At 34.2% G+C, this 27,507-nt stretch overlaps 2 protein-coding genes across 2 annotated transcripts; one reads left to right on the forward strand and one right to left on the reverse strand.

The window, feature by feature from the left end:
• Positions 1–536: 536 nt before the first annotated feature.
• LOC141718056 (DNA (cytosine-5)-methyltransferase DRM2-like) lies at positions 537–14,869 on the forward strand. The gene is made up of 10 exons (XM_074520405.1): positions 537–704; positions 8,122–8,180; positions 8,313–8,450; positions 9,359–9,449; positions 9,605–9,654; positions 10,561–10,683; positions 11,385–11,484; positions 12,243–12,343; positions 12,446–13,153; positions 14,056–14,869. Exons 2-10 carry the CDS (start codon positions 8,178–8,180, stop codon positions 14,485–14,487), a joined length of 1,746 nt encoding a protein of 581 aa, XP_074376506.1. The 5' UTR covers positions 537–704; positions 8,122–8,177; the 3' UTR covers positions 14,488–14,869.
• Positions 4,001–5,790, reverse strand: LOC141718627 (uncharacterized). Its single transcript, XM_074521006.1, has 3 exons — positions 4,840–5,790; positions 4,476–4,713; positions 4,001–4,266 (listed from the first exon to the last, which is right to left on the reverse strand). Exons 1-3 carry the CDS (start codon positions 5,788–5,790, stop codon positions 4,001–4,003), a joined length of 1,455 nt encoding a protein of 484 aa, XP_074377107.1.
• Positions 14,870–27,507: the final 12,638 nt, after the last annotated feature.

Consider the following 27,507-nt stretch of genomic DNA (forward strand, 5'->3'; position numbering starts at 1 on the left):
CATTAAAAATGTGACACGTTTAATAACTTTATAATACTATTAATGGTTATCGAACTAAATCCAATAACAAATAATATCTTAAATAATTCAGCACATAAATAAAAATTAACTCTCAAATTACAACTTAAGTACTCCCTCCATTTTATAAATATTTATCTTAAAAATTAGTAGAACCTACATGACTTTGAATGTTTGGTCGAAAGGGCGAGACTCACCCAAAAATTTAATAAAAAATAAAAATTAATTGGTAAACTTATGATTCCACTACTTCCGCCGTTTCATAAATAAATAAATTTTTATATAATAATCTAATTTCAGAAGCACACGACAGAGTTGAAGACTTGAAGGGGCTGTGTCAAAGTGAACTCTCATTTTAGGGGCTTGAGACTCACACACAATTTAATTTATTAAAATAAACGGAAATTTATTACCAAACATACATTTTTTGTTTCCTGCCCAATCCAAACACACATTTAAGTACACTAACAACATAAAACAGTCATGATTTAACATAACCTACGTGGAGCGTGTGAAATTGAAATAATACGAGGTCGCGCGTTTCACTTCATCTTCTTGCATCCTATTCACCTCCCCCACCAAAACACAATACATATTCTTCTTTCCTTTTCTTCCTCAACTCTGTTGGCTTTCACTTAGACTTTGTTTCTCACTATACTCTCTCTCTCTCTCTGTATCTATATCCTGTAAGTATATATCATCTTTGTCTTTGCATGTCCTTTTTTCCTTGTTTTTTCCCCTTCAAGATTACAACTTTGATGGTTACTTGTAACCTTAAAAACCCTTAATTTTTTGATAAATGGATTTAGGGTTTTTTTTTGTTTATGCTGGATCGAAATACATTTATGATAGTTGTAAATTATAGTGGAAGATTAGAGCATAATCTTGGCTTTATTAAGGATGTGTTATGTTCAATATTTTTATGTGTGTTAGGTTGTTTTGTTTCATAATCTTGAAATTTGAGATATTTATGGAATTGAGGTTGTTTAATATGGTACTGACAGACGCTGATTTTGTTTGTTTTTGTTCTCTGCGTGTTGGGTTTGTAGAAAGTTTAATTCTTGATGGATTTGAATTTGATAAATTAATTGGCTATTAGATTAACTGGGGTTATAAAACAAATTGGGAAGATTTTAAAGTTTGTACCTTTTTCTGCTATGTTTAAGTCTACCTTTGAAAGTGCAGGACTTTTTTTTTTATTGTATTTACACCCCTGGAAAGGCTTCAAGAACACGAAATGGTTGCTATATGAAAATGTGTTAAATTTGGTCAATTTTACTAAATGTGGTTCAGAATTGTCACCAACATGCGCTATCGGTTTGTGGTTTGTTGCACATTATTTGATGCATTTTTTTAAAAAACATTGGAATGGAGAATCGGAACCCATAACCTTTGGCCATCAGGAGTGGAAAGTAGCCTTGCCACTAGGCTAGTGGCAACCAATGATTGCTCCAACCTGCACTTTCCCTTTCTGCGAATTGAATATGCAGTTTTACTTACAAAGACATTATATCGGTCGCATAGTGTTCTATTATTTTCTTAAAAAACACGGAGTACCTACCGGTGTCTTGCAGAAGTTAGAACAAATAGCGAAATGATACTTGTTTAGGACTTTCAGTTTAATGGCAATTCATTAAGCCAGGTCCTTTAGGCTTTAAGTTAAATTGACCTCTTTGGTCAATCCTTTAAGCACTTGACTTTTTTTTTTTTTTTTTGACGAAAAGCTGGAGTTTTATTAATTGCTCAAATCCAATTCAATACATCGTTTAACAGAAAGTGGGATAGCATCCCTATTAAAGCTACGACCTGAATAATTATACGACTCCCTAGCAAGCTGATGGGCAGCCCTATTTGCAGATCGTTTCACATGATACAAACCAATTTTGTTCAACCTTCGAAGATACTCCCGACATTCTTCAATAACGTTTCCAAACTGTGACCTCATAGGTGTTATACTCCTGATTGCTTGTACAACTACCAGACAATCCGAGACCAGTGTAACATCCATCCACTTCATTCTGTCGATCCAGCTGAGCGCCTCCTTCACTGCCATTGCTTCTGCTAATACTGGGGTGACAACGCCTGCAAATATTCCTGTTTTGGCTTGAAGAAGCATTCCTTCAGAGTCTCTGGTAATTAAACCAAAACCTGACCCCTCTTTATCTTCAAAAACAGCCGCGTCAACTGATACCTTAACTGAGTTCTGCTGAGGATTGGTCCAAACAACATCCCCGTCTCCTTCATGAACAGGTTGAAGAAGAACTACCGATGACCTACTTTGGGCTAGTGACCATTGTGTAAGGTATTGCTTCGCTGCAGCTACTGTTTTGTTGACAGAAGAGAATCTTTGGTTCCAAACAATATCATTACGGTTACGCCATATTGCCCAGCAAAGTGAGATAATTACTGCACTCTCTCTTGCATTCACAGCTTGTAAGATGTCTTCCAGCCATGTACTAAAGTCTGCAAAAACCCTCCCCTGAGTATCCACTTTGATTGCCAACCAACACTGTTTTGCAAAAGAACATGTTACTAGGCTATGCAGAATTGTTTCATTATCCTCATGACAAACTGGGCACTCCGTTTGGACTTGGACTCGTTTTGATTGTAATTGTATCAGAGTAGGGAGACAATTAGAAATTGCTCTCCAGACTACATTGATAGTCTTTGGTGGTGCTCTGATTTTCCAAAGCTTTGCCCAGATACTTATCGAGTCTTCAGCCCTCCATGTTCCCTTCTTCTGTTGTAACCATTTGTACGCACTACGAACCGAATAATTACCTGTATCTTCCTGGTTCCAGATGTCATCACTGTTTATAATCGGAACTCGTGTGTCCAGGATACACTTCTGGTCCCTATCATTAAATTCAGATTTAATGATGTCCACATTCCACCTTTTGCTTTCACCCTCAAATAAATAATCCACTGTCTTTCCTTCCAAAGTCTGGGAAGTAGTCGAGACATATGGATCTGCATTATTCAACAACCAGGGTTGACCAATGATGTTAATCTTTTTACCCGTCCCAATTCTCCATCTGACTCCATCCACAATCAGGTTTTTAGCTTCACAAATACTACGCCATATGAAACTGGGGCTATGTCCCATCTCTGAGTTCAAAAAATCCTTATCTGCAAAATATCTGGCCTTATATAATCTCGTGACTAGACTGTTAGGATTAGAGATAAATCTCCACCCTTGTTTACCTAGCATGGCAAGATTGAAATCACGAAAATCTCGAAACCCCATACCACCTGCAGATTTATGCTTTGTCATCCTCTCCCAACTCATCCAGTTCAACCGGGAGTTGTTTTTTGACGACGATTTCCACCAGAAGTTTGACAGCGTTTTCTCAATGCTCTTCGTGATTTCCAAGGGTAACAGGAAAACATTCATAGCTTATGTAGGTAACGTCTGAGCCACCGATTTGATCAAAACTTCTTTACCTGACCTTGAGATAAAATTGCCATCCCAACTCTTCACTTTTGCACAGGCTTTTTCCTTGAGATAACCCAGTATAGCTGATTTGTTTCTACCCAAGATACTAGGTAACCCCAAATATGTAGTATTCACATCGGCTTCCCCCATTTGCAACTTCTGACATACCGATTGCCTATTATAATCCAGCACGTTCGAACTAAAAAACACTGAAGATTTTCCCCTGTTGATTTTTTGGCCAGATGCCTTCTCATAGACATTCAACAACTCGATAACTTTAGAAGCTTCAGTTGTGTTGGCTTTACAGTAAAAATAGGAGTCATCAACAAATAACATATGTGAGATTGCAGGAGCTTTACGACAAACCTTAATCCCATGAATCCATTGCTTGGCTTCATATTTGCTAATTAAAGAAGATAACCCCTCTGCACATATTATAAACAGATAAGGGGATAATGGATCCCCTTGTCGAATGCCTCTCGTAGGAATGATTGGCCCCATCTCGTACTCTCCATGTACTACAAAATAAGAAACCGTGGTAACACATTACATTACAAGATACACCCACCAGTCACAAAAACCCAATTTCCGTAATATTGCCTCCAAAAACTTCCATTCGATCCGATCGTAAGCCTTGCTCATATCCAGCTTAAGTGCCATAAACCCCTCTTTGCCAAATTTCTTCCTCTTCAAATAGTGCATTACCTCGTACGATATCATGATATTATCAGAGATTAAGCTACCCGGGATAAACGCACTTTGTGTGTCCGACACCACCACATCCAGCAGTTTTTCATACGATTTGCTAAAACCTTCGTAATTATTTTGACTAGCACATTACATAGAGCTATAGGTCGAAGGTCTCCAACTACTGTTGGATTTTTCTTTTTTGGCAGAAGCACTACATTCGTTTCATTCAACCCTCCTATCATTATGCCCGTACGAAAAAAATCCCTCGTCATCTTGATCACATCCTTCCTCACAACATTCCAGTGTTTCTGAAAAAATGTCGGGGTCATACCATCTGGCCCCGGAGCTTTGTCTGGATGCATATGAAAGATGGCCTCTCTAACCTCCTCCTCCGTAATCTCCTTCATAAGTTGCACATTCTGTTTCTCAGAGATTTTTGGTTTAACACAATTGATCACCTCATCATTATCAACCTGAGAGGAACTGTATAACTCCTGGTAATAATTCGTGAGCAGCTCCTTTAAGCCATCTTGCCATTCCACCCAACTGCCGTTCTCATCTTTCAGTTTCTGAATTTTGTTTGTTCGACGTCGAGAGCTGCTAGCAGCGTGAAAATATTTTGTATTTTTGTCCCCTGATTGGAGCCAAAGCTGCTTCGATTTTTGTCTCTAAAAAATTTCTTTCTGATCAAGAACCAGATGAAGTTGTTGCTGAGCCTCTTTATATCTCTGTAACGACTGCACATCCCTCCCATTTCGATACTGTTTCAGTTGCATCTTACATTCTTTAATTCTCTTACTAAAGCAACCTGTAACTTCTCTTCCCCAGACTTCCAGTTTTTCACCGCACTGCTGAACTTTATAAACGATGCTAGAATCCTCATTAACCTCCCAGTTGTCCTTGACAATTTGCATACACAATGGCTCTGTTAACCAAGCATTTTCAAAACGAAAGCGTTTTTTCCTTTGCCAACGCTGATTACCCTTGGGTTCCAAATAAATGGGACAGTGATCTGATGGTGACCCTTCCATCGTATACAGCTTAGCCATAGGAAATAAGTCGAACCAGCTGTGTGTAACTAAAGCCCTGTCCAGTCTAATTTCTAACCAGTTCTCCGTGTTACGACCTCTTTCCCAGGTGAATTGGTGACCATGTAAATCCATGTCTTGTAGACCTGTGTCCTCCAACACTGCGTTAAACCCATCTATCAAGCTTTGAGGGTATGCTGCTCCACCTTTATCCAGTTGGGAGACTATGTTGTTCATATCGCCCAGGATACACCACGGCAAATTAGAATCCCTTGCTAAATGCCTCAACAGATCCCAGGTTCTTCGTCTCTGACTTCTATTAGGCTCCCCGTAGAAACCAGTTAAACGCCAAGCTTGCATGTCCTTTATATTTAGCTCCACATCAGTATGATTTTTCGATAGACTAAGTAGCTTAGCTTGACCATTCTCTTTCCAGAATAAAGCCAATCCCCCGCTGCGTCCTTGAGGCTCCACTACAATCATACCCTGAAAATTTATTTGCATTCTTATACGCTCCAACTGCATCCTACTACTCAAAGTTTCACAAAGAAAAACTACAGTGGGTCTTTCTTGACGAATAATGTCTTTAAGGAACCGAACCTTCCAAGGTGACCCCATACCTTGGCAGTTCCAACTTATCGAACTCATGAGGAGTGGCGGGCCTGCGTTGCAGCACCCGCCAAAAGCAAGTTTTTTTGGTTCTGGTTTTCATCATCTAATGGGCTCATAACGATATCCTCATTACTTACATTATTATTTGGCCCGTTTACTTCTGAGACATTCACCCTGCGCCTTTTTGGGTCCGATAAAGCAAGCCCATTCTGTTCCTTATCCTTATTCCCATCTTCCCGCCTTACATTTAAATCGTCCTTAAATTTAGACCCATCTGTTACAACTAACATATCATGATTCCCCCCTTTAATTTCTCCTTTCCCTATCGAATTACCTGACTTCATGGGATCAAGATTACCAGTTCCGTAATTTCCTCCACTTTCCTTATCCATTTCCTCCATTCCTGATTCTCCTTTCCCTTTTCCGGTCAGTCCCCCCGGCGTTACGACTGTCCCATCTGCTCCTCTAATCCATTGATTTCCAGCACCACTGATTTGTTTTCTTAAATTTGCACGTAACGAACTGTCATACTTTCTCACCTCCTTATCAGATACATTGTCAAACCTGACTTCACAAAATTTTTCCGCATGGCCTATTCTCCCACAATAGAAACAAAATGGTGGAAGTCGTTCATATTGAAAGCAATCCATAGCCAATCCCCACCTGCTTTCTTCACCTTCATTTGCTTTTTTAATGGTTGCCTTATATCCACAGCTACCTTGATTCTTAGATAATTCCTACACATCCCTTGAAAGTTTTTTGGATCGGAGTCTAAGTATCTCCCTACATAGTTCCCAATGGACTTAAGAATGAAATCTGATCTGAACCCCACTGGAACATCGTATATTTGCACCCACATGTAAAGTTCCGATAGTTCAATATCTTTTAATTGTTCCTCAGCATTAAACTTCTTTACTACCAGGGCTTGTTGATTAAATGTCCATGGGCCATCGTCAAGCACCCGTTGCATGTCCAGATCATGAAAAAACTTAAACAAAAACATATTCATCTGACTGGTTTCTTGCATAAACACCCCTTTAACTGGCCTCCAAATTGATGCTAGCGTGTCCTGCATTGCCTGGAAATTTACTTTTTTTTTCTGTTACAAATCTTCCTATCAGACACCGATCTAAACCTTCTGCAGATTCATTTCCTGGCAATTCTTCAAAAACAAACCCTTCCTCATCCTCATTACCCAGGGAGAGATTTGCATATGCTTCCTCCAAATTTTTATCCCTTGAAGAGCCCGCCATAACTCCAGAAACTAATAAAAAATGAATGAGATTTGAGAACAAATGAACTTTGAAAATAAACTCACCAATAGATGAGACTCCGGGACTCACCAATTAGTGAGACATAGTATTTTATTTTAAGCACTTGACTTAATTGAGCTTTCAGCCCAAAATTAAAAGTTGTGTGAAGTGATCTACACTTTAACATTTATCCTATTGTGATCCCTTTCATGCTCTAACCCTAATCCCCCTTTTTTATGCGTATTATCAGCAACATACTATTCTTTGATCATTTTGGCTATTATGTATTATGTTTATGCATTTTTTGTTGTGTGCAAAATTTAATCTTTGAACTGGTTCTTGATTTTCTGCATTTGTGTTATCAAGTTTGAGGAGCTGGGGATTTCGGTATCTTAGATTTGAAATCTTGAATTTTGTGATCTTTAAATACTTCGACTTATTTATTGTCATTTTGAGCAGCTGCATCCACTTGTTGTATGTTCTGTTCATAGAGAGTTGCTTTAAAACCATAGCTTTTCTCATCCACAGAATTTCATTTACTCAGTAAGGGCCACAGTGATTTACCGGATCATTTAAACTACTATATAATATTGACATAAATTTTCGTTACATAATAAAAAATGCACATCATTGCTTTTCATTGTCTAACTTAAGTTTAGTATTTTAACATTTATCTGTTGCCTGATGCTTAAATTCTCAAGTTTGATTTATTATTTTGAAGTGCAAGAGTAATACTTTTAAAATTTTTAGAGGTATCTCTATTTAAATTAAGTTGTGTACTTCAGTTAGAAATGCTCAAGGACTGTAATCTCTTTATTACATGTAATTTGCTTCATTCTATCACATTTAATTCCTTGAAATAATCTTAAGCACAAGTTTGGAGATTACTTTTTAAATCATTCTCAGAGATTATGTTATATTAGTTCTCACTAAGCTTTATAATGTAATGAAGATGAAAGAAAAAACATGGCCTTAAAGTTTAGGTAGAATGACATTATACTAAATTATGAGATGTTATGTCTTTACTATTATTGACAATATGTTTGAAATGTCGTTAACATGTTTTGATCTATTTCTTTCACAGCTTGAAACATCTGTCTTTGACCACAAGATTACCTTCGACCAAGAGATTACCTGACTATGGTATTCTTATTCATAATAAATGATATTTCTTTGCACATAATCTTCCTTAATTGTCTGTATCTATGAAATTGTCAACCATCACATTCTTGCAGTTCCCTTCTAATTTCCATTGGTGTGATCTGATTACTGTAGGATGGGAATGCTTCAAATGATGAAAGTTGCAACATTGATTGGGATACAGATGATGAAAGGGAAATTGGAAATTTCCCCCCATCTTCAAGTTCTAGTTTTTCGGTTCCTAATGGAGATGTTAATGCCGGAAGTGGTGAGGTAAATGTAATCATATTGAACGATGTTTTGGCTTTGCTGTCAAAACTTAAAGGGGATACAGTTGCCATATTGATATGAAAATGAATCCAGGGTGTTCATGTGATTTGCCTTTTTTTTAATTTTCTATTTTAAGGCTCTAATGTCAACCTCCCTGTGTCAAATGTATTGCTACATCATCTATGCTTTATTTAATGATCATGCGCATGCCTCAAAATTGTCTACTTAAGGCTGTTAGTGTATTAAGCACTCATCTGTTTCAAAACTATCATTTGTTTTAGCATACATCTGATTCCATATGCTTGCTGTATACATTTTAACATTACTTAAAAATATATGTAGTTTTCATCGCTATTGTTGCTTAATATCCCCCTCCACCCTGGCGCCAAAGTAAGTATAGCTGTCTGCATCAACTTCACTGTCAGTGTTTTTATATTTCCACTATAATTATAAAAAATTTACCTCGTACACGACTTTTAGGACGAGCCTTCTTATCCCTACTAGTCTGTTAGACACCTCCGTAGAGGAAATTTTAAAATATGGATATAAGACATTTCTTTACCATAATCCTAAAAAGATGTTAAATCTGTCTCCTATCCCAACAAATGAAGTTGGAAGTATAAAAAGGTGGTATATTTAACTGGTTGTAGTTCTAATTCTGTCCTTCTCGAGTTGTGGGATGTACTTATTGAAGAGAGCTTAATGTATGTTAGCTTTTAGATCCCATCTTTCACACCTCGCTGATCATCAATAATCTGTGTTTTACAGACTAGATTCCCATGATTATACACATTTTCTGCACTTCTTGATATCTTCTTTTAGCAATCTTGTCCTACTAGCTGTGTTGTTTGTGTACTATACATTCCTCAAATACTTTCGAGTGACCGCTGACTTCATCTTTTGCATGCCAGGGATGTTCTTCTGCAGGTTCTGCAAAATTTAGGTTGATCTATGACATGAAATTTCCTGAAGAATTGGTTTTGAAAGCAATTGAGCAAAGTGGTATTTGTGTTATTTGCTACATTTAATCAATATTTCTAATTATTAAAACTTTATGCTCTTGGCAAACCTGTGGGAAATTAAACAATTGATGTAACACTATTCAGTTAACAACTCCTTGAATCTTCTCTTAACATTTTTATCTTCTACTTGTGCAGGAGAAACAGAGGATTTTGAATCTATATTGGAAACTGTTCTTGTTTTGCAGGTTAGTCATCCCTTTGTTTTTTTCCCGCTGCTTTTATTTATTCTACGTTTTCAAATCTTTGATTCATTCTGTAGCACGCAATCTATCATTGGCAAAACAATTATTTGGTTATGCCATTATAGGCTTTGCGCTGACAGAGGTTATTGCATTGTTTGCTCTAATGATGTCTTTTCTGATCTTATCTGTATTCCAAATTAAAAATAGGGGATATATATCGAATATTGTAAGATTATAGATTGATAGAACTACATAGGGTCGGAGACTCACTTTCTTGAAAAGAGGTAGACGAGTTATGTGGGGTGTGACCGTTCAATAAATGTAGCGGAAGCTCGACTCAAATAAGGTAAACGGGGAAACAGTTTCAGAAAGAAAGCAACTCATCCCTCACAACCTTCACCAGTCTTTGGCCTAAACCTCAAAATATGCTCTAGATGTACTGAATAATTAGAGTTCAGTACCGTGCTTCAAAATATCATATATTCAATAAAGACTTTAGGCCTACTTTTGATTTTCATATGACGTCAATGCACCAGTGAAATATTGCTCTTAGAAATTTTCTTGATTTTACTTTAGACCTACTTATGATTTTTACTTTAGCTTTTCTGTTATTTCTTCTTAAATTTATGCGATATTGTTTTGGAAATATGCATATTACCCATCACACATTTGTATGGTGAAAATAAGATCCATGTCAATTAATATACTACATAACATATCTAATTATATTGTCAATAAACCATTTGATAAATGCACCACCTTTGAGTATGTAGGCTTGGACTACATACCTATATCTGTATTTGGGTAGTAGTGACATCTAAATCCATTTCCAAGTGTATCTAAGATGTCCTTTTTTAACAATGAGACGCATACTTCTGGTTCTGGCATTATATTTGTAATATTTTGCAGGCTCTTGAAAACTCTCCTGAGCCACAGAAAAATGTTCCTTCCGATCAGTGCTCTTCAGCATATGACGATGGCTTCTTGGATGATCTATCAGATTCAGATAGCTGGTGTGAAAGTTCAATAGCTGTACGTAATATTAAATTCAGTTACTGGGTGGTACATTTTATTGCAACTTTTATCTAGAAAAATTCTCAGTATGTTCAAAAAACTTTAATAGATTTGCATCCCACCTTCCCTTGCTGCATAACCGTATCCAGACATGTTTGAATCAATGTGGCTTAATGTAATCAAAACATTATTTTCTAAAATTGTTATTACTTGTTTATGGACTGTACATAACTTGAGATTTTTTGCGGTATCACTTTATCATGCTGATTTCCACTTTGTCGGATCCACAAATTCTGTCATAGGTGCCAAATATGCCATGAGGAAGTCCACTCTGATTTAGAATTATAGAACATCTTATTGCGTTCCTATATGTTTGTAATTGGGCTTCTGTAGCCAGTTTTTTCTTTGTGTGATATGATAGTTGGAAGTCTACCTGACTCCTATCACTGACATGGTGACACCTTCTATTGTGGATGTTTAAGTTGTACTTTCATGCTATCTTCCTCTCTATGCTAGTTGGTCTAGTTATTGATATTCTTAAAATGTTATCTGACTTCCATTATGTGACGGAGAAACCTTGGGACATCTACGATTATAGATCAACATGAACATAATTATTTAATATACAAAATAGAGGCATTTGAACACAAACGTCCTCATTGTGATAATTGTGCTATTGGTTATATATATATATATATTTTTTAATATTTCTGTTGCAGGATGCTACAAATGCTGAATCAGCGGAAGACCAAAGAGTGTTGGCCTTGACAAATATGGAGTACTCGGTTGAAGAAGCTTTAATAGCCATTGATAGATGTGGTATGTAATGTATTTTCTTTTGCATCTTAATGTTGCCATTGTCTTCATTGTTCTTTGCATCCACAATTCCACATTAACCACATTAACTTTGACAGTGTATGAGCTGCTATGTTTTAATGCAGTATTTTGATAAACGCATTTCTCTGTCAATAAACCTTTGTTGACCCAGGTATCTAGTCATATTACTGTTATAAATTGGTTTTTATGCTTTAGAAAGAAACATGCTCAGTTTTCTTTTCTTTGATATTTGTAACAGTTGTATCTAGTTACGCTGTACTGAATATAGGTTGATTGGAGAAGAGAGGTTGTCTCTAGGTTAGGAGCGTAAGGAGGTAACTTCTAGCTGTTTAAGATTAGAGTACTGATTTGTTTGCATGAAAGGATATCTAGGTTAGGAGAGTTTGGAGGTAACTTATAGCTGTTTTAAATTAGAGCACTGATTCGTTTGCATGAAAAGAATATCTGCAGAGTCCATTTGTCTTTAGACAAAGATAGACGTTGGACATTGTCAAAATGTTGAAACACTTCAGCATATCTTACGAAATTATGAGAAGTTTACAGCAAACAAGCTAACTAGGTTACATACTATGTTTAATTAGGCAAGTACAAATACTTGTTCACGGGTGTTCAATCCCATCCCGAGTTTATACATACTTGCATTATGTAAAATTTGTTTTTCCTTGTCTCATTTTCACAAGGTTCAAACAGCTAACTTCTTATGCGTGTCTTTTACTAAGGCTTGATTTTTCTTATCACAGGTCCTGGGGCCTCAGTTGCTGAACTAACAGATTTTATCACTGCTGCTCAAATGGCAAAGGCGGATGATGTTTTTTATAAGGAGCTTCCTGATGAAAGCAAGGTGCTTGAAATTTATAAAATCACTTTTACCATTATTTATCTTGTCATTGCCTCTTAATTTGTAATATTGAAGATTCCTTGTTTGTTTTCTTGACAATGGCAGAAGAAGAGAAAGCTTTATGAGTTGGAAGTGCTCAAAAAGAAGAAAAGGGAAAGAGGGGCTTATGTTGCTGCTGAAGACAATGAGACTATACGTCTTCCAATACCAATGGTTGGCTTTGGACTCCCTACAGCAGAAGGGAGTACAGTGATTCACAGAAACCTTCCGGAGGCAGCAATTGGGCCTCCTTATTTCTACTATGAGAATGTAGCACTGGCTCCAAAAGGAGTTTGGGACACCATTTCTCGATTTTTGTATGATGTTCAGCCAGAATTTGTTGATTCGAAACATATATGCGCTGCTGCAAGGAAAAGAGGTTATGTCCATAATCTGCCAATTGACAAGAGATTTATGCTTGTGCCACTTCCTCCACGGACAATACATGATGCTTTGCCTATGACAAAGAGGTGGTGGCCTTCATGGGATACCCGGACTAAGTTAAACTGCTTACAGACGTGTATTGGGAGTGCTAGACTGACTGACAGGATTCGCAAAGCTCTTGAAAATTATGAGGATGATCCACCAAAGAATGTACAGAAATATGTTATTGATCAATGCAAAAAGTGGAACTTTGTTTGGGTAGGAAGAAACAAGGTGGCACCTTTAGAGTGCGATGAGGTGGAAATGCTATTGGGTTTTCCAAAAAATCATACGAGGGGAGGTGGTATTAGTAGGACTGATCGATATAAATCTCTTGGCAACTCATTCCAGGTAAAGTTTATTCGTTTTGTGATACTAATTATGATCTATCAAATTTGTGTAACCACTCGAGTTTTTCTTGTTAAACATATCTTCCTCTTTTGCAAGAAATTCTATAGTTTTGAACTTCTATTTATGGCAAGGTGATCAATTTATTCCATAGTTCTATATTGTTTAATATAATTTCACTAAAAAGCCGTCCTTAATTGTATATTTTGCTTCCTAGTCATTTATATTAGGCAATTATGTGATCTTCAGCTCAAATTTCTTCTGTTACCTATTTGTAATTGTATGGTTCGTCAGTCAATTTATATATCATTTTGAATGTTAAGTTCTTGGAAGTTTCTTCGCAGAGAGAGAGAGGGGGAGGGGGAGGGGGAGGGGGAGGGGGGGGGATTGCTTTTTGTTTATTGTTATTTATGATAGCCTCTTCTGTATATGTATGAATATTTTGCTTCCTTTTCATTATATTAAGATATTATGTGATCTTCAGTTTACTTTTCTTTCAATACCCTGTTTGTAGCTGTGCAGTTCATCTGTCAATTTATATATCATATCGAATGTAGAATTGCTCTTAGAAGTTCCATTGCAAAGAGAAACATTGTATTATGATTCTGGGTGTTGTATAGTGTTTCTGTCTCTTGTTAAATCATGATATCCGCCTTCTGGCCTCTCTGGCCTCTCTTTTGGTTGGTATGTTTTGCGTCCCCTTCACGATATTAGGATATTATGTGATCTACAGTTAATTTTCTTTTGATACCTGTTTGTAGCAGTACGGTTCATCTGTCAAGTTATATATTATTTTGAATGCTGAATTCTTCTTAAAAGTTTCATCACAAAGAGAAACACTGTAGTGAGACTGAGTATAGAATAGGTCTTTTGGTCTGTTTTTTAATTATAGCAGTTCTTTTCAGGTTGACACTGTGGCCTATCATTTGTCTGTGCTGAGGGATCTCTTTCCCGGTGGGATCAATCTTTTGTCACTTTTTTCTGGCATTGGAGGTGCAGAAGTGGCCCTTCACCGGCTTGGTATCCGTCTGAAAAATGTTGTCTCGGTGGAGATCTCTGAAGTAAATAGAAACATTGTCAGGAGTTGGTGGGAGCAAACTAACCAAAAAGGAACATTGATCCACATTGCTGATGTCCAGAAATTAAATGCTGATAGGTTAGAGCAATACATGGCTTCATTTGGCGGCTTTGACTTGATTGTTGGTGGTAGTCCATGCAACAATTTGGCTGGCAGCAACAGGCATCACAGGGATGGGCTTGAGGGTGAACATTCTTCACTCTTTTACGATTATTTTCGTATTCTGGACTTGGTGAAATGCATGATGAACAGGCGCTAGTTTATTCCTTCTCTCAATCAACAAGTGACTGAGAAATTTAAGTTATGCTTACATTTTGGAACTTTGGTTTAAATCTACATAGAACAGTAACTTATAACTTCTTAACCTAGCAAATAGCACTTTGCTTGGAGGCCAGGAAGGTGTTGGCACCCCTCTGTTTTAGCTTTCTATCTTCTGTTGATTTAATTCTGTGTAGTTAAGAACTAGTGATATTGTCTTAGTCCTATATGAAGACTGGTACTTAAAAGTTGCTTTGAAGAAGTCGATATCACTTCTTCTATGTTCTTAATCTAGCAGACGGAACTCGTTAAGAGGCCAGGATGGTGTTGGAATTTGTTCCATGTTCTTAATCTAGCAGATGAAATTTGTTAATTTAGCTTTCTATTGTCTGTTAATTCGATTATGTCTATTTTCTGTTAATTCGATATGATATGATTTAATTATGAAATTAATAATAAGTTGGATTAATGCATGTAGACATGTACTTTAGTAGTGTTATTTTTCCAGGCTTCCAGTCCTACATAAAGACCCGTGCTTGGAGTTTTTTGAAAAAATTCAGAATTAATTTAATAATGAAAAGCCAAACGGCATCTACAAGAACAATCGAGTCGAACAAACATAAAACAGATCATGATTAATTTAGTCTTTATGAAGACACAATCAAACGATTTGTTGCGATTTGTTGGAATTGATATATACACATGTATCGCCTTTACCAAAACCAGTTTGAGGTATCGATTGTAATTGCAATCCCATATAAATCTTTATCACTGAATCAAACCTCTGAAAATCTGAAAATCTGATAGATCTAACGTCATGGACATCGAATCACACCAAAACACACCAAAAAACACACCAAGCTCTCACAAGGAGAGAATAAACAAAACCCAAATAAATTGGGAACAAATCTCACCCAACAAAGATTTTATCAAATAAAAATATAATCTTGAATGATAAAAATCCTTAACCGGGGAGGAGTATTATTGAAAAACACGAACAAAGTAAGAAAAATAGATGATTTGGGGCTTTCCACCGGTGAAAACCGATGGAAGCCCCGAACAACGGCTAGAAAAAAAGAGAGGCTGAGAGAATTTTTTTAGGGTTCGAGGAGGCGGGGATATATGACTTGCAAATTATTAGGGTCATTATTATATTTTACATTTTAATTGAATTTCTAGTTTCTATTGAACAGATTGATATTGTGTAATGAACATCAAAATGAGTTATGTAGTTTTCAGGACCCGCTATGTATGATGTAATTATTTACATGATTTTGGTGTGCATAATACCTTAGTATCCTTTAACAGTAATATATATATACTAGCATGTAACCCGTATAATATTATTATTTATAATTAAATTAAATATAGTAACTATGTATTATTGAAACTTATGATACATATAATTTTTTTATTATACTTATGTTAGATTCAAATTTGGATATTTAAAATATTAAAATTTAGAATATTATTCATATTGAATATAACGATTCTCATGTATTGATTTTAAAATTTAATAATACCATCACATATCAATACTAAATTATTAAAATCGAAATATATTAAAAATGTGACATGACTATTCATATTTTAATACTTACACCATAAATTCTTTATTTTATAACTAAAATTTTAGTGTACAAATGTAATATTTCTTAATTTTTAGAATAATAATAATAATAGGATATTGAAAAAAAGATTAAAATTTGATTAAGATTAGGATTTAAAATTTAGTTAGACCAATGAGCCTAAAATTTGGATCAGATTCTAATATGGATAACTTGTAGGTGAAGATATAGGGTTTTGTATCGTTATAAATACATCATATTACTAAAATTAATATTGAAAGTGTTTGGTTTTTTACAAAAGAGGTAAGAAAGAAGTTGAGTGCAATTAGATATTAAGTTGGATAAAAATTCATAAAATTTGTAGTTATATTAGATATTTAATTTATTTATTTAATAAAATTATATTTGTTTAAACTTTATTATGGAATGTGTTAGCATACTTTTTAGGAAGGTGTTAACTAACCGACCAAACGAAATCATGTTTCGCTTATAAAAAAATGTGACATGACCACTCATATTTTAATACTTACACCATAAATTCTTTATTTTATAACTAAAATTTTAGTGTACAAATGTAATATTTCTTAATTTTTAGAATAATAATAATAATAGAATATTGAAAAAAAAAGATTAAAATTTGATTAAAATTATGATTTAAAATTTAATTAGACCGATGAGCCTAAAATTTGGATCAGATTCTAATATGAATAACTTGTAGGTTACGATATAAGATTTTGTGTCGTTATAAATACATCATATTACTAAAATTAATATTGAAAGTGTTTGTTTTTTTTACAAAAGAGGTAAGAAAGAAGTTGAGTGCAATTAGATGTTAAGTTGGATAAAAATTCATAGAGTTTATAATTATATTAGATATTTGATTTACTTTTTTAATAAAATTATATTTGTTTAAACTTTATTTTGGAAGGTGTTAGCATACTTTTTAGGAATGTGTTAATTAACCGAGCAAACGAAATCATGTTTTGCTTATAATAATATAGTACATATATGTTGGCATAACATTGGTAGAGCGACTTTTCAGATTAATTTAATCAGGGCATTAATGGAATATGTTTAATAAAATAAAAAATTATTAATTATTAAACTAAATATATTAATTAAATAAAAATGTCGTATTATAGAATTGAATTCACTGAACATATTTTTTATTTTTTAAAACAGAGATCGCTAGTATTAAAGATTAGATTCCAGATACTATACTAAAATTTAAAAAGAAAATGAATGAGTGACACAAGTGTTAAGGCTACATTGATGTGGAGATACTTCATGGGTAACATCTTTTTTTTTATCCCAACCTTTGGTACTAGGATTAAACCAGCTGTATAGCTCGTGCAATGCACGGACATGTTATCTAATACGTGAATTGATGTTGTTTTGATTGTAATTATCGACGATATATTCATGTTGTTTCATGATGGATTGATTAACTAAATATTTCTCTTTATGGAATTGAGATCGATGTCGTACTCAACGTGTTTTTCTCAAAATGAATTAAATATGCGGCAATGAAATTGAAATATACGATCAAAATATTATACAAATGCACCAAGTATTACAAAGCAAAGTCGTCAAATCGTGTGTTTGATTCGTCAAATTTTGACCGGAAAATTGTCGACTTTGATCGAAAATGGCAAAAATGTTATATTCTCCGATTTTGCTTTATAATATTGTTTGGTTGCCTTCTGGCAATTTATCGGCGAAATTATCGAATTATAAAAGTGCAGTAGTCTTATGACTTTTTTACTTATATCTCTGAAAAAACTTTAAATTGGTTAATGCAAGAAAAATGATTCACATTATCATTGTAAAATATTAATGTAACCGTAATGAACTTGATATTTTAATATTTTATTATATATATTCAAAATCTTCAAACCATTCTTAGTTTATATTCGATTTGGACATATAATAAGAATATCAATTTTATTATAAACTCCCTCATAACCCACTATTTTGTTCATATACAAAGAGAATATCTATTATATTTCTTGGGTTTAATACTTGATACACTAATATTGTCATTTCCATTTTAGCTAACATATTAAATTTATTTACTGAAAATAAATTTATTTATTTTATATAAAGTCTTAAAAAAAAAAGAATTTAGTATACATACATGCAAATATTATTAAATTTTAGATATCTAATTATAGGTCGTTAATATTCAATTATAATTGGTAACATATATAAAATTATTAATAATAATGAGTTAGTTGTAATTAATATATGTTATTAAATATGACAATTATTTATATTTATTAATAAGGAGTAATAATGACCTAAGTATAATTAATATATGGTATTAAATTTGACAATTATTTGTATTTATTATTGAGGGGTAAATTAGTAATTTGGAATAAATTGTCTCACCTAACCCCCTATTTGCTCTATTATATATATAATAGATATCTCTACAAATAACTATAAATTCTATAACATATAAAATTATTCTTAAGTTTTTTATTTCATCGGATTTTCAGATTCTAAATAGCGTATTGCATATTTCCGAATTACTTCTAACATAAAAATTAATTCATGTTTTTTGAAATCATCTTAGTTTAAAGAATTCTATAATGAAAATCATAACCGTACTTGCAGAAATTACTTATTTACCCTTAATTATTATTCTAATTCTAATTGGTTTGTTGGTCGATCAGTTAATTCCAATTCTAATTGATATTGGAGTCAATTTCCTCCACCAGTTTAAATTCTATTTCATATCCAACTCTATATCATTATTAATTAATGTTAAAGTCAAATTCTTCTACCAATTTTAAATTCTAATTTATATTTAGTTTTATATTATTCTTATTGATATTTCGGACTAGAATCAATTTAAGCAAACTAAATATAATTAGTTGAATTTAGTTTGATATAATGTGTCTCGGAATATTTAACCACAGCTAAAATAAAATTTAAAATAAACTAAATGTAATTATATGATTGATATAACGGGCTAAGACTAAAACAAAATAATGTATATTATTGATCTACACTAAAACTAAAATTAAATTCAAATTAAAGGTATAATGATTGTGAGATAATTGAGATCCGACCGTAATAACTGCAATATTAAAAAATTGATTCCAGATATGCGTGTAAAATGTATAGGTTTACATAATTACGGGTTTTTTTTCAATTTTTATAATATCCAAAACTATTTTAATAAAATGAAAATAGAGATGATTCATTAGTCAGTATAATTGCGTTAGACTAAAATAAATTTAATACATGTGAATTGTTATTCATCTGGGCTAAAAAAATAATACAATTGATTCATGATAAATCAAAATTATAATAAGAAAATAACTATACCAGCTAAAATAAAATAATATGTACTTTTGTTCAGGTTAACATAAATTTTTTATAATTGATACATAAACTTTTTATCATAGATCAAAGTTTAAAAAAATTAAATCAAAATAAATTTATATATAATTAGTTATATTTGTTCGGTATACCAAAATAAAGATAATTCGTTAGCTATTATTATGAGCTAAAATTTATCTTTTAATCAAAACATAGTTATATTTTGTAAATAGACCTATGAATTTGAACAAAATTAAATCTTTCAGTCCATGATATATATTTGAAAACTAAAAGTCCACTAAATTATACACATACATATTTAAAATAATTATCAAATCATATTATCAAAAATTTATAATAATAAATTTCAGAACTTAAAATTTTCACTTCATCCTGTCGCTTAAATGCGGTTTACCTTGTTTTACGTGATTTGCAGGCTATTGCGTGAGCCCGTAAGGTTTACCCAGTGCGCACCGAAGGGTAGCGGCTGCGGGTTACCTACGATAATTTTTTTTATATAATATTAAAAATAATCTGTGCATCGCACAAGTTTATTTGCTGAATTTACTTAATTACCCTTACTCAAATATTCAATTATATTTATATTATTTTCTTTAATTATCAATATTAGAACTCCTTTTTCTTCTCTAATCTAAAACCCATAATCCAAACTGTTAGTCCCTTAACAATATAGCAAGAATTACAGAAGGGGGGTTGAATGGAATTCTTGAACCTTTTTCTTAAAATAAAAATGTTCAAACTCGAATATAAATATAAGTGTATTGATTAGCACAATGGAATAAAAACTTAAGTGAATCAAAACACAAGTAATTAAAAATAAGAGTCTTTAAAACTTTCTGGTGGATTTAAATAATTCCATCAGAGATATATATTATATCGAGAGAACTCTGTGTGCAAGAATGCTCATAGCTGCTTACAAAATATGAACTACTGAGAATACAGAGAAATGCTAATAATTCTGCTTACAAATGTTTCTCACTTTTTTTGTATCTCAGATCTATATTTCTATTTGCTACTTCTTGGTTTATATATTACCAAGATTACAAAGTCAAAAGACAGGATCATTATAAAAACTATCGGGTCTAATGCTTTGTTACTTTGTTCTCTATTACCCAGTTAATAGGCTTCCTCATTCCACTTGCATACACTTCGACGCATGTGACCAGTTGTCACTGTCAACTGATATTTGAATTCTTTATCCGTTGAGTACATGATCATCCGTCGACTTTATGATCATCCGTTGATGGCTTCATTGATCATCCGTCGACTGCTATATTAAACATCCGTTGATAGCTATTTGATCATCCGTCGATGGCTTTGTTAATCATCCGTCGGTAGCTATTTTGGCACTTGACTTCAATTCATTTATGCAGAATTACAAGACATCATCTATGTACAATTAATCAACCTATTCTGCATATCTAGTTAAAGTCAACATGACTTATATGCTACTACATAATCTATACAAAGGTGTATGCAGAAATGTGCTACAGACTCATTATTACATAAACTACTCACTCCATGGATAATAAGTCATCATCCATCGGGACTATAATGATTTATCCGTCGGGACTATAATCCTTATCCGTCGAGTGCTACATTATTTCACTAAGTAAAATCTACTTAGGTGTTTTGTTTGTGTAATCATCAAGTACACAACATATGCACAACAATCTCCCCCAATTTATGTCTACCAGAATTGTAGCCATAAATTAAGAGATACTTGATGATAACAAAACACCCTAAACATACACCTTTAAAGAAAAGTAGATAATACTGAAAAGTGCTTCAATTAATCAAAATGTACATAGTTTAGCTCACAGTCATTTTCAAGATGTTCCTCTAGCCTGAGCAAATTTTTCTAGTTTCTTGAAGGTCTGGATCTTCTTCCAAGCTTTCTGTTGTTTTCATCAATCTGATTTTGGAGCTGCCAGTGGAATTTCAGTTCATCAGATTCTGAGAGATTTAGCTTTTCTTGCATTTCCAAGAGAGTCTCATTGCTGGAGATGCTCAATTGGTCTTCTAATCTGAAGAATCTTCTCACCCCTTTGTCATCTATGAACTCCATCAGCCAGTTGGGTCTTAGATGCACTCTTCTCCCTGTGTATGGAATGATAAGAGTCTTTGGGAGTGCATCTTTAGCTCTAACACTCCTTAGTTCTTCAATCTTCTTCAATACTAGTCTTCTTGCAGTGATATTGAACCCAAAGTTCTTCTTGAAGGATGAATAAACTTTAATCAGTACAGCTTGGATCTCTTGAAGAATCCTGTGAAGTGGCCACTGAATCTCCTTTCCTCATTTGTGATGGAATTTACGGATGAGCGGAAGCGTGAAATAACATTTATTCCGTAAAAAACCATATACCGCACATATAGAAAAACGTATAAAAGGGAAAAACTGAGGAATCGAAATCATACCTCGTGAATCGAAACTTTATAAAATTTGAGTGCTAGCAGTTGTTCCTCAGTGTGTGAAGCACTCTACCTGTATCCACCAAGAACGATCCTCTTCGATGAACCTTTTTATAAAACTGAGCTTTTATAAAAATGGAGTTTTTGGGAGAGAGTGAGAGAGGAAGAAGATGGAGGCTAGGGTTTTCACAAAACCAAAATTATGTGTAAAAGATTGAATGAGCCATCCATCTCATTCTATTTATAGGGCTCTCCTAGAGTTTTATAATATATCTTTATATATATTAACACCCACATTTTATCTTCATAAAATGCTTTAATAATAATTAAAACTATTTTAATCATTATTTCTTTTTCTTAACTATTTAGAAAATAATTCTCTCTCTCATTATTTCATCAAAGAAAATATTCTTTTATGGTGTGACCCTGTAGGTTCAATATTATGCCGGTAGTAGAAATAAATAATAATAAACTTTTATTAATTATTTACATGAATACTAAAATTCACTAAATATAATTAACTGATTAATTATATTTATTCTACATCGTGAGTGATGCTTCTCAACATATCGCGACTATCCGGATAATATGAATTCACTGCTTAGAATATCAAGAACCTGTCAGTGACTAGTTACCGTACAATGAATTCCTTCTACCCTTATAATATCCCGAATAAATACAAGGCATGGATCTCCTGTCAAGCCTATCAAATTTAATCATATGATTTCTTATTCATAATGCAAAGTTCATATTAATGCAAATTAGAAACTCCTTTCTAATTTCATACACTCTGGCCAGAGATTCCAGAACTCGCATACTAAGAATAACATAGGAAATTCTCTTCCTATACTGGAAGGGGTAGATCCTCTATTGACGTTAACTATCTCTATACACAAATCCCTATGCCCAGAATAGACCTAATGGATGTCCTTGAGACTAAGGACTAACCAAAACACAGTTCATTATATATAAGATACCTTTAACGATCTCAAGTCTAAGGACACTTGTACAACTATCACTCAGTGAATAACTATTGACACGTGAGTAATCTCCATTAGTTGTTCAACTTATCGAGTCATGTTCAGTGAACTTATTCCCTAATAAGCACCTACATACTAGCTATAGTGTCACCACACAAATGCCTATGAGAACAGACATCCTCCTAAAGGGAGCAAGCATAGTATATACCAATCTTTGCGGATTATTAATTACCAGTTAGTAATCCTATGACCAGGAACTATTTAAGTTTAGAGTTATCATCTTTTAGGTCTCACTATTATGATCTCATCATAATCCATAAAAAGCTTTACTCTAAACTATGGTATATCTTATTTAAACACTTAAATAGATAGAGCCCGTAATAAAAACAAAACAAGTCTTTTATTAATATCAATGAAATCAAAACAGATTACATAAAAGTTATTACTAAATCCTCATACGTGATTGGACTTAGGACATATCTCTTTCAATCTCCCACCTGTACTAAAGCCAATCACTCTGATATCTAATACCCATCTTGTCTTTATGACGATCAAAGTGACTTTCAGAAAGTGGCTTTGTGAGTGGGTCTGCTATGTTGTTATGTGTGTCAACTCTCTTTCAATACAATACAAGAAATGTTACCGCGCTCCCACTAACCCTTTTGTAGACACATGGTTCATCTACGTTTTTGATAAAACCAAACTCTTTGATTGTCTCATCAAAACGGATGTTCTATCTACGAGAAGCTTGCTTTAAACCACATATGGTTCGCAGCAGCTTACACACTAGGTTTTCATTTCCCTTGGAAAGAAAACCATCTGGCCATTTTCCAGATCTCATAGTCGTAGTAAGCAGCAATCACAAGCAAAATCCGAACTGATTTTAACAGGGCTACAGGTAAAAGGTTTCATCAAAGTCAATCCATTGCCTTTGTTTGAATCCTTTTGCCACAAGCCTGCTTTAAAGGTCTCCACCTGGCCATCTGCTCTAATTTTTCTTTTGTATACCGTATATATAGATTCCATTTCGGATTTCATGGCACTTTGCCATTTCTCTGAGTCAACACTACTCATAGCCTCATTATAGGTCACAGGGTTGTCATCATCAATGATTGACAACTCATTGTCATTCTCAATGACAAGGCCATAATACCTCTCAGGTTGGCGAGACACTCTCTCTGACCTATAAACGGGCTGTTCCACAGAAGGTTGTTCAGTCTGAACAGGTGTTTCCACTTGATCCGTAATAGTTTGTGCTTCTTGAACTTCATCAAGTTCAATTTTGCTCCCACTATTTCCTTCAAGGATAAACTCCTTTTCCAAGAAGGTAGCATGTCTGAAGACAAACACCCGATGATCGGTGCAAAAGTAATACCCCAAAATCTCTTTAGGATATCCCATAAAATTACATTTTACGGATCAAGATTCCAGCTTATCTGGGTCAACTTTCTTGACATAAGCTGGACATCCCCAAATCTTAACGTGTTTAAGACTTGGTTTCCTTTCTTTCCATATCTCATATAGAGTTTGAGGAACAGATTTGGAAGGCACCTTATTCAGTAAATATGCTGAGGTTTCCAATGCATAACCCCATAGGAATACTGGAAGATTCACATAGCTCATCATGGACCGAACCATGTCTAACAAAGTTTGATTTCTCCTTTCAGATACCAATCTGGAGGAGTCCACTGGGAGACTATACCCTTTTCTTTGAGATAATCCAGAAACTCTCCATTCAAGTATTCACCACCTCGATCTGATCGAAGAGTTATAATACCATTTTTGGTTTGTTTCTCCACTTCATACTTATACTCTTTGAACTTTTCAAAGGCATTAGACTTGTGTTTCATCAAACACATATCTGAATCTAGATCTATCATCTATGAAAGTAATGAAGTATGAAAATCCACCCATGGCTTGCGTAGACATTGGTCCTCATACATCTGTGTGTACCAATCCTAGCAAATCTGCAGCCCTCTCTCCATGTCCACTAAATGGAGATTTGGTCATTTTACCCAATAGACAAGACTCACATGTAGGATATGATTCAAAATCAAAAGGGGTCAAGTAACCCTTCCTTATACAATGTCCGCAGTCTATTTTCACTAATATGACCAAGTCTGCAGTGCCAAAAGAAAGTGAGATTTTCATCATCCCTTTTCTTTTATTAGTTTGTTCAATCTGAAGTAAATTATGTCACATACATACAGACCATTATTTAAAATACCACGTCAATATAGAATATTATCTCTAAGGATAGAACATTCATTATTCTTAATAATAAAATGAAAACCATCCAAATCCAACATAGGAATATAAACAATATTCCTTACAATCGAGGAAACAAAATAACAATTATTTCAAATAATAGTCTTGCCCGTAGGCATATGTAAATGAAATGATCCTACATCTCCAGCAACAACTCTTGCTCTATTTCCCATCAGTAGAATCACCTCCTCTTCCTCAAGAGTCCTACTTCTCCTTAGTCCCTGCAACGAATTGCAGATGTAAGAACCACAGGCAGTATCTAATACCCAAGTAGAAATTTGACTTAATGACATATTCATTTCTATCATAAACATACCTGAATCAGAAGTGGTAGTCTCACTCCCCTTCTTCTTCTTCAACTCTGCAAGGTAAACCTTGCAGTTCCTCTTCCAGTGCCCCACCTTTTTACAGTGAAAGCAAACAACTTTGCTCTTGGGGTCTTCAGCTTTTGGTGGAACCGGCTTTTCTTCACCTACTTTCTTCTTCTTGGAAGGATTCCTCTTCATTTTCTTAGGATTGGAACCTTCACCAATTAGAAGAACAGAGCTCTTCTTAGGAGGAAAATTCGATTCCGCAGTCTTCAACATGTTGTGGAGTTCAGCCAGGCTGACATCCAGCTTATTCATGTGAAAGTTCACAACAAACTGCGAAAATGAACCCGGAAGTGATTGCAAGACCAAATCTTGGCTCAACTCCCCATCCATGGCAAAACCAAGTTGTCCAAGACGTTCAATCAAATTGATCATCTTAAGTACATGATCATTCACGGATGATCCCTCAAACATCCTACAACCGAACAGCTCCTTCGATATCTCATATTGAGCTGTCCTCCCTGCCACATCATACAACTCTTGTAGATGCATTAGGATAGTGTGAGCATCCATATGCTCATGTTGCTTCTGTAGCTCAATGTTCATGGAAGCTAGCATGATGCATTGAGCAACATTTGCATCATCTATCCACTTACGATACACAACATGTTCATCATTATGTGCATCGTTAGCAGGTTCAGTAGGCTTAGGTGAGTCAAGCACATATTCTAGCTTCTCCACTTTGAGAACAATTCTCAAGTTTCGAAGCCAGTCATCAAAATTAGGACCAGTCAACTTGTGAGCATCTAGTATACTCCGGAGTGATAGTGCAGAAGACATAACGTATTTAGTAAATCTGTAAATGATAAACACATAACAACACTTAGCAAATATTCAATTTTATTTCAAAACACTATATGAATCGGGTCTTTATTCATAAGTGGCTCCCACTAGTTTATCTAATTTATACACCCCCTAAGTGAAAATTAGGCATTCATAATGCTAGTGGGAATAGGGATCCTACATTCCATTACACAACCTCGGCTGTAGCACGAAACATCATGTGATGTTCAATAGGCAGACAACTCTTGTCAATTACATCTTATGTTATTCCCTAATATAATTTTAGCCTCTTGAATAATTGAGTCACGGCTGTAGCACGACAAACTCAATATTCTAAGTCAAGTCTAACCCAACATTTCGTACAATTGAATCAGTCTCCAACGGCCCACGGCTGTAGCACGTAACGACCTTTAGATTCTAATTCAATGTACACATCTCTATGTAATAGACAAGTATTTCTTATTTCAAAATCAAAACCCTCGGCTGTAGCACGAAACGACAATGATTTAAAAATAAGAACCACTTTCTATCATGTTGGAAGGCTATGACCGACACAAGCCCGTTGTGTCATTGGCCAATTACTACTTGATATTATTTAATTTTAGAGGGATTATAATACGTTACAATCATAATCATATTATAAAGAGATTCTTCCTTTTAAATTAAATATTTCAAATCAATAATCAATAATCAGATGATTTCCAGATCGGGTAGAGCATTGTCAAGAGGCGTCACTTAATAACCCTTTCTTACAGATAGAAATCTGTTGTTGACAGAATCATCCTTTCTCTCAAAATTGAAAATTCATATTTAATTACATGTTTCATAAACACAAGAATCTCATGATTGTATTCATAATATTATTGTCAAGGCAAGAAACGATTCCTATTCTAGATTTTCTAGAGCAAGCCTTATATTGATTTAAGTTTACCTAAATCTATCATCGCATGGTAAACACAGGCATATATCTCATATATAAAAATAAATAAACGAGTAAGCATGCAAGTAATATCATGTCACACATTGATATAATGATGTATGGATTTATTATAGCATTTAAAAGCAATTAAAACAATTAAAACATGCTTTAAAACACTTTCGGGAATATAAACAGTTCAAAACTTTTATATAAAAAATATTTGACCATTCCATTAGATCCGTCTCGGAACAACGAATACAACGATATATTGCACGCCCAAAACGGAGGTACGAAACTCCCAAAAATCAAATTTTAAAAAGACAGATGGGCTGTAACGCATTACGGTAATGCGTTACAAGGTCTATAACG

This window comes from Apium graveolens, chromosome 4 (genome assembly GCF_009905375.1).
Source record: "Apium graveolens cultivar Ventura chromosome 4, ASM990537v1, whole genome shotgun sequence".
NCBI lineage: Eukaryota > Viridiplantae > Streptophyta > Magnoliopsida > Apiales > Apiaceae > Apium > Apium graveolens.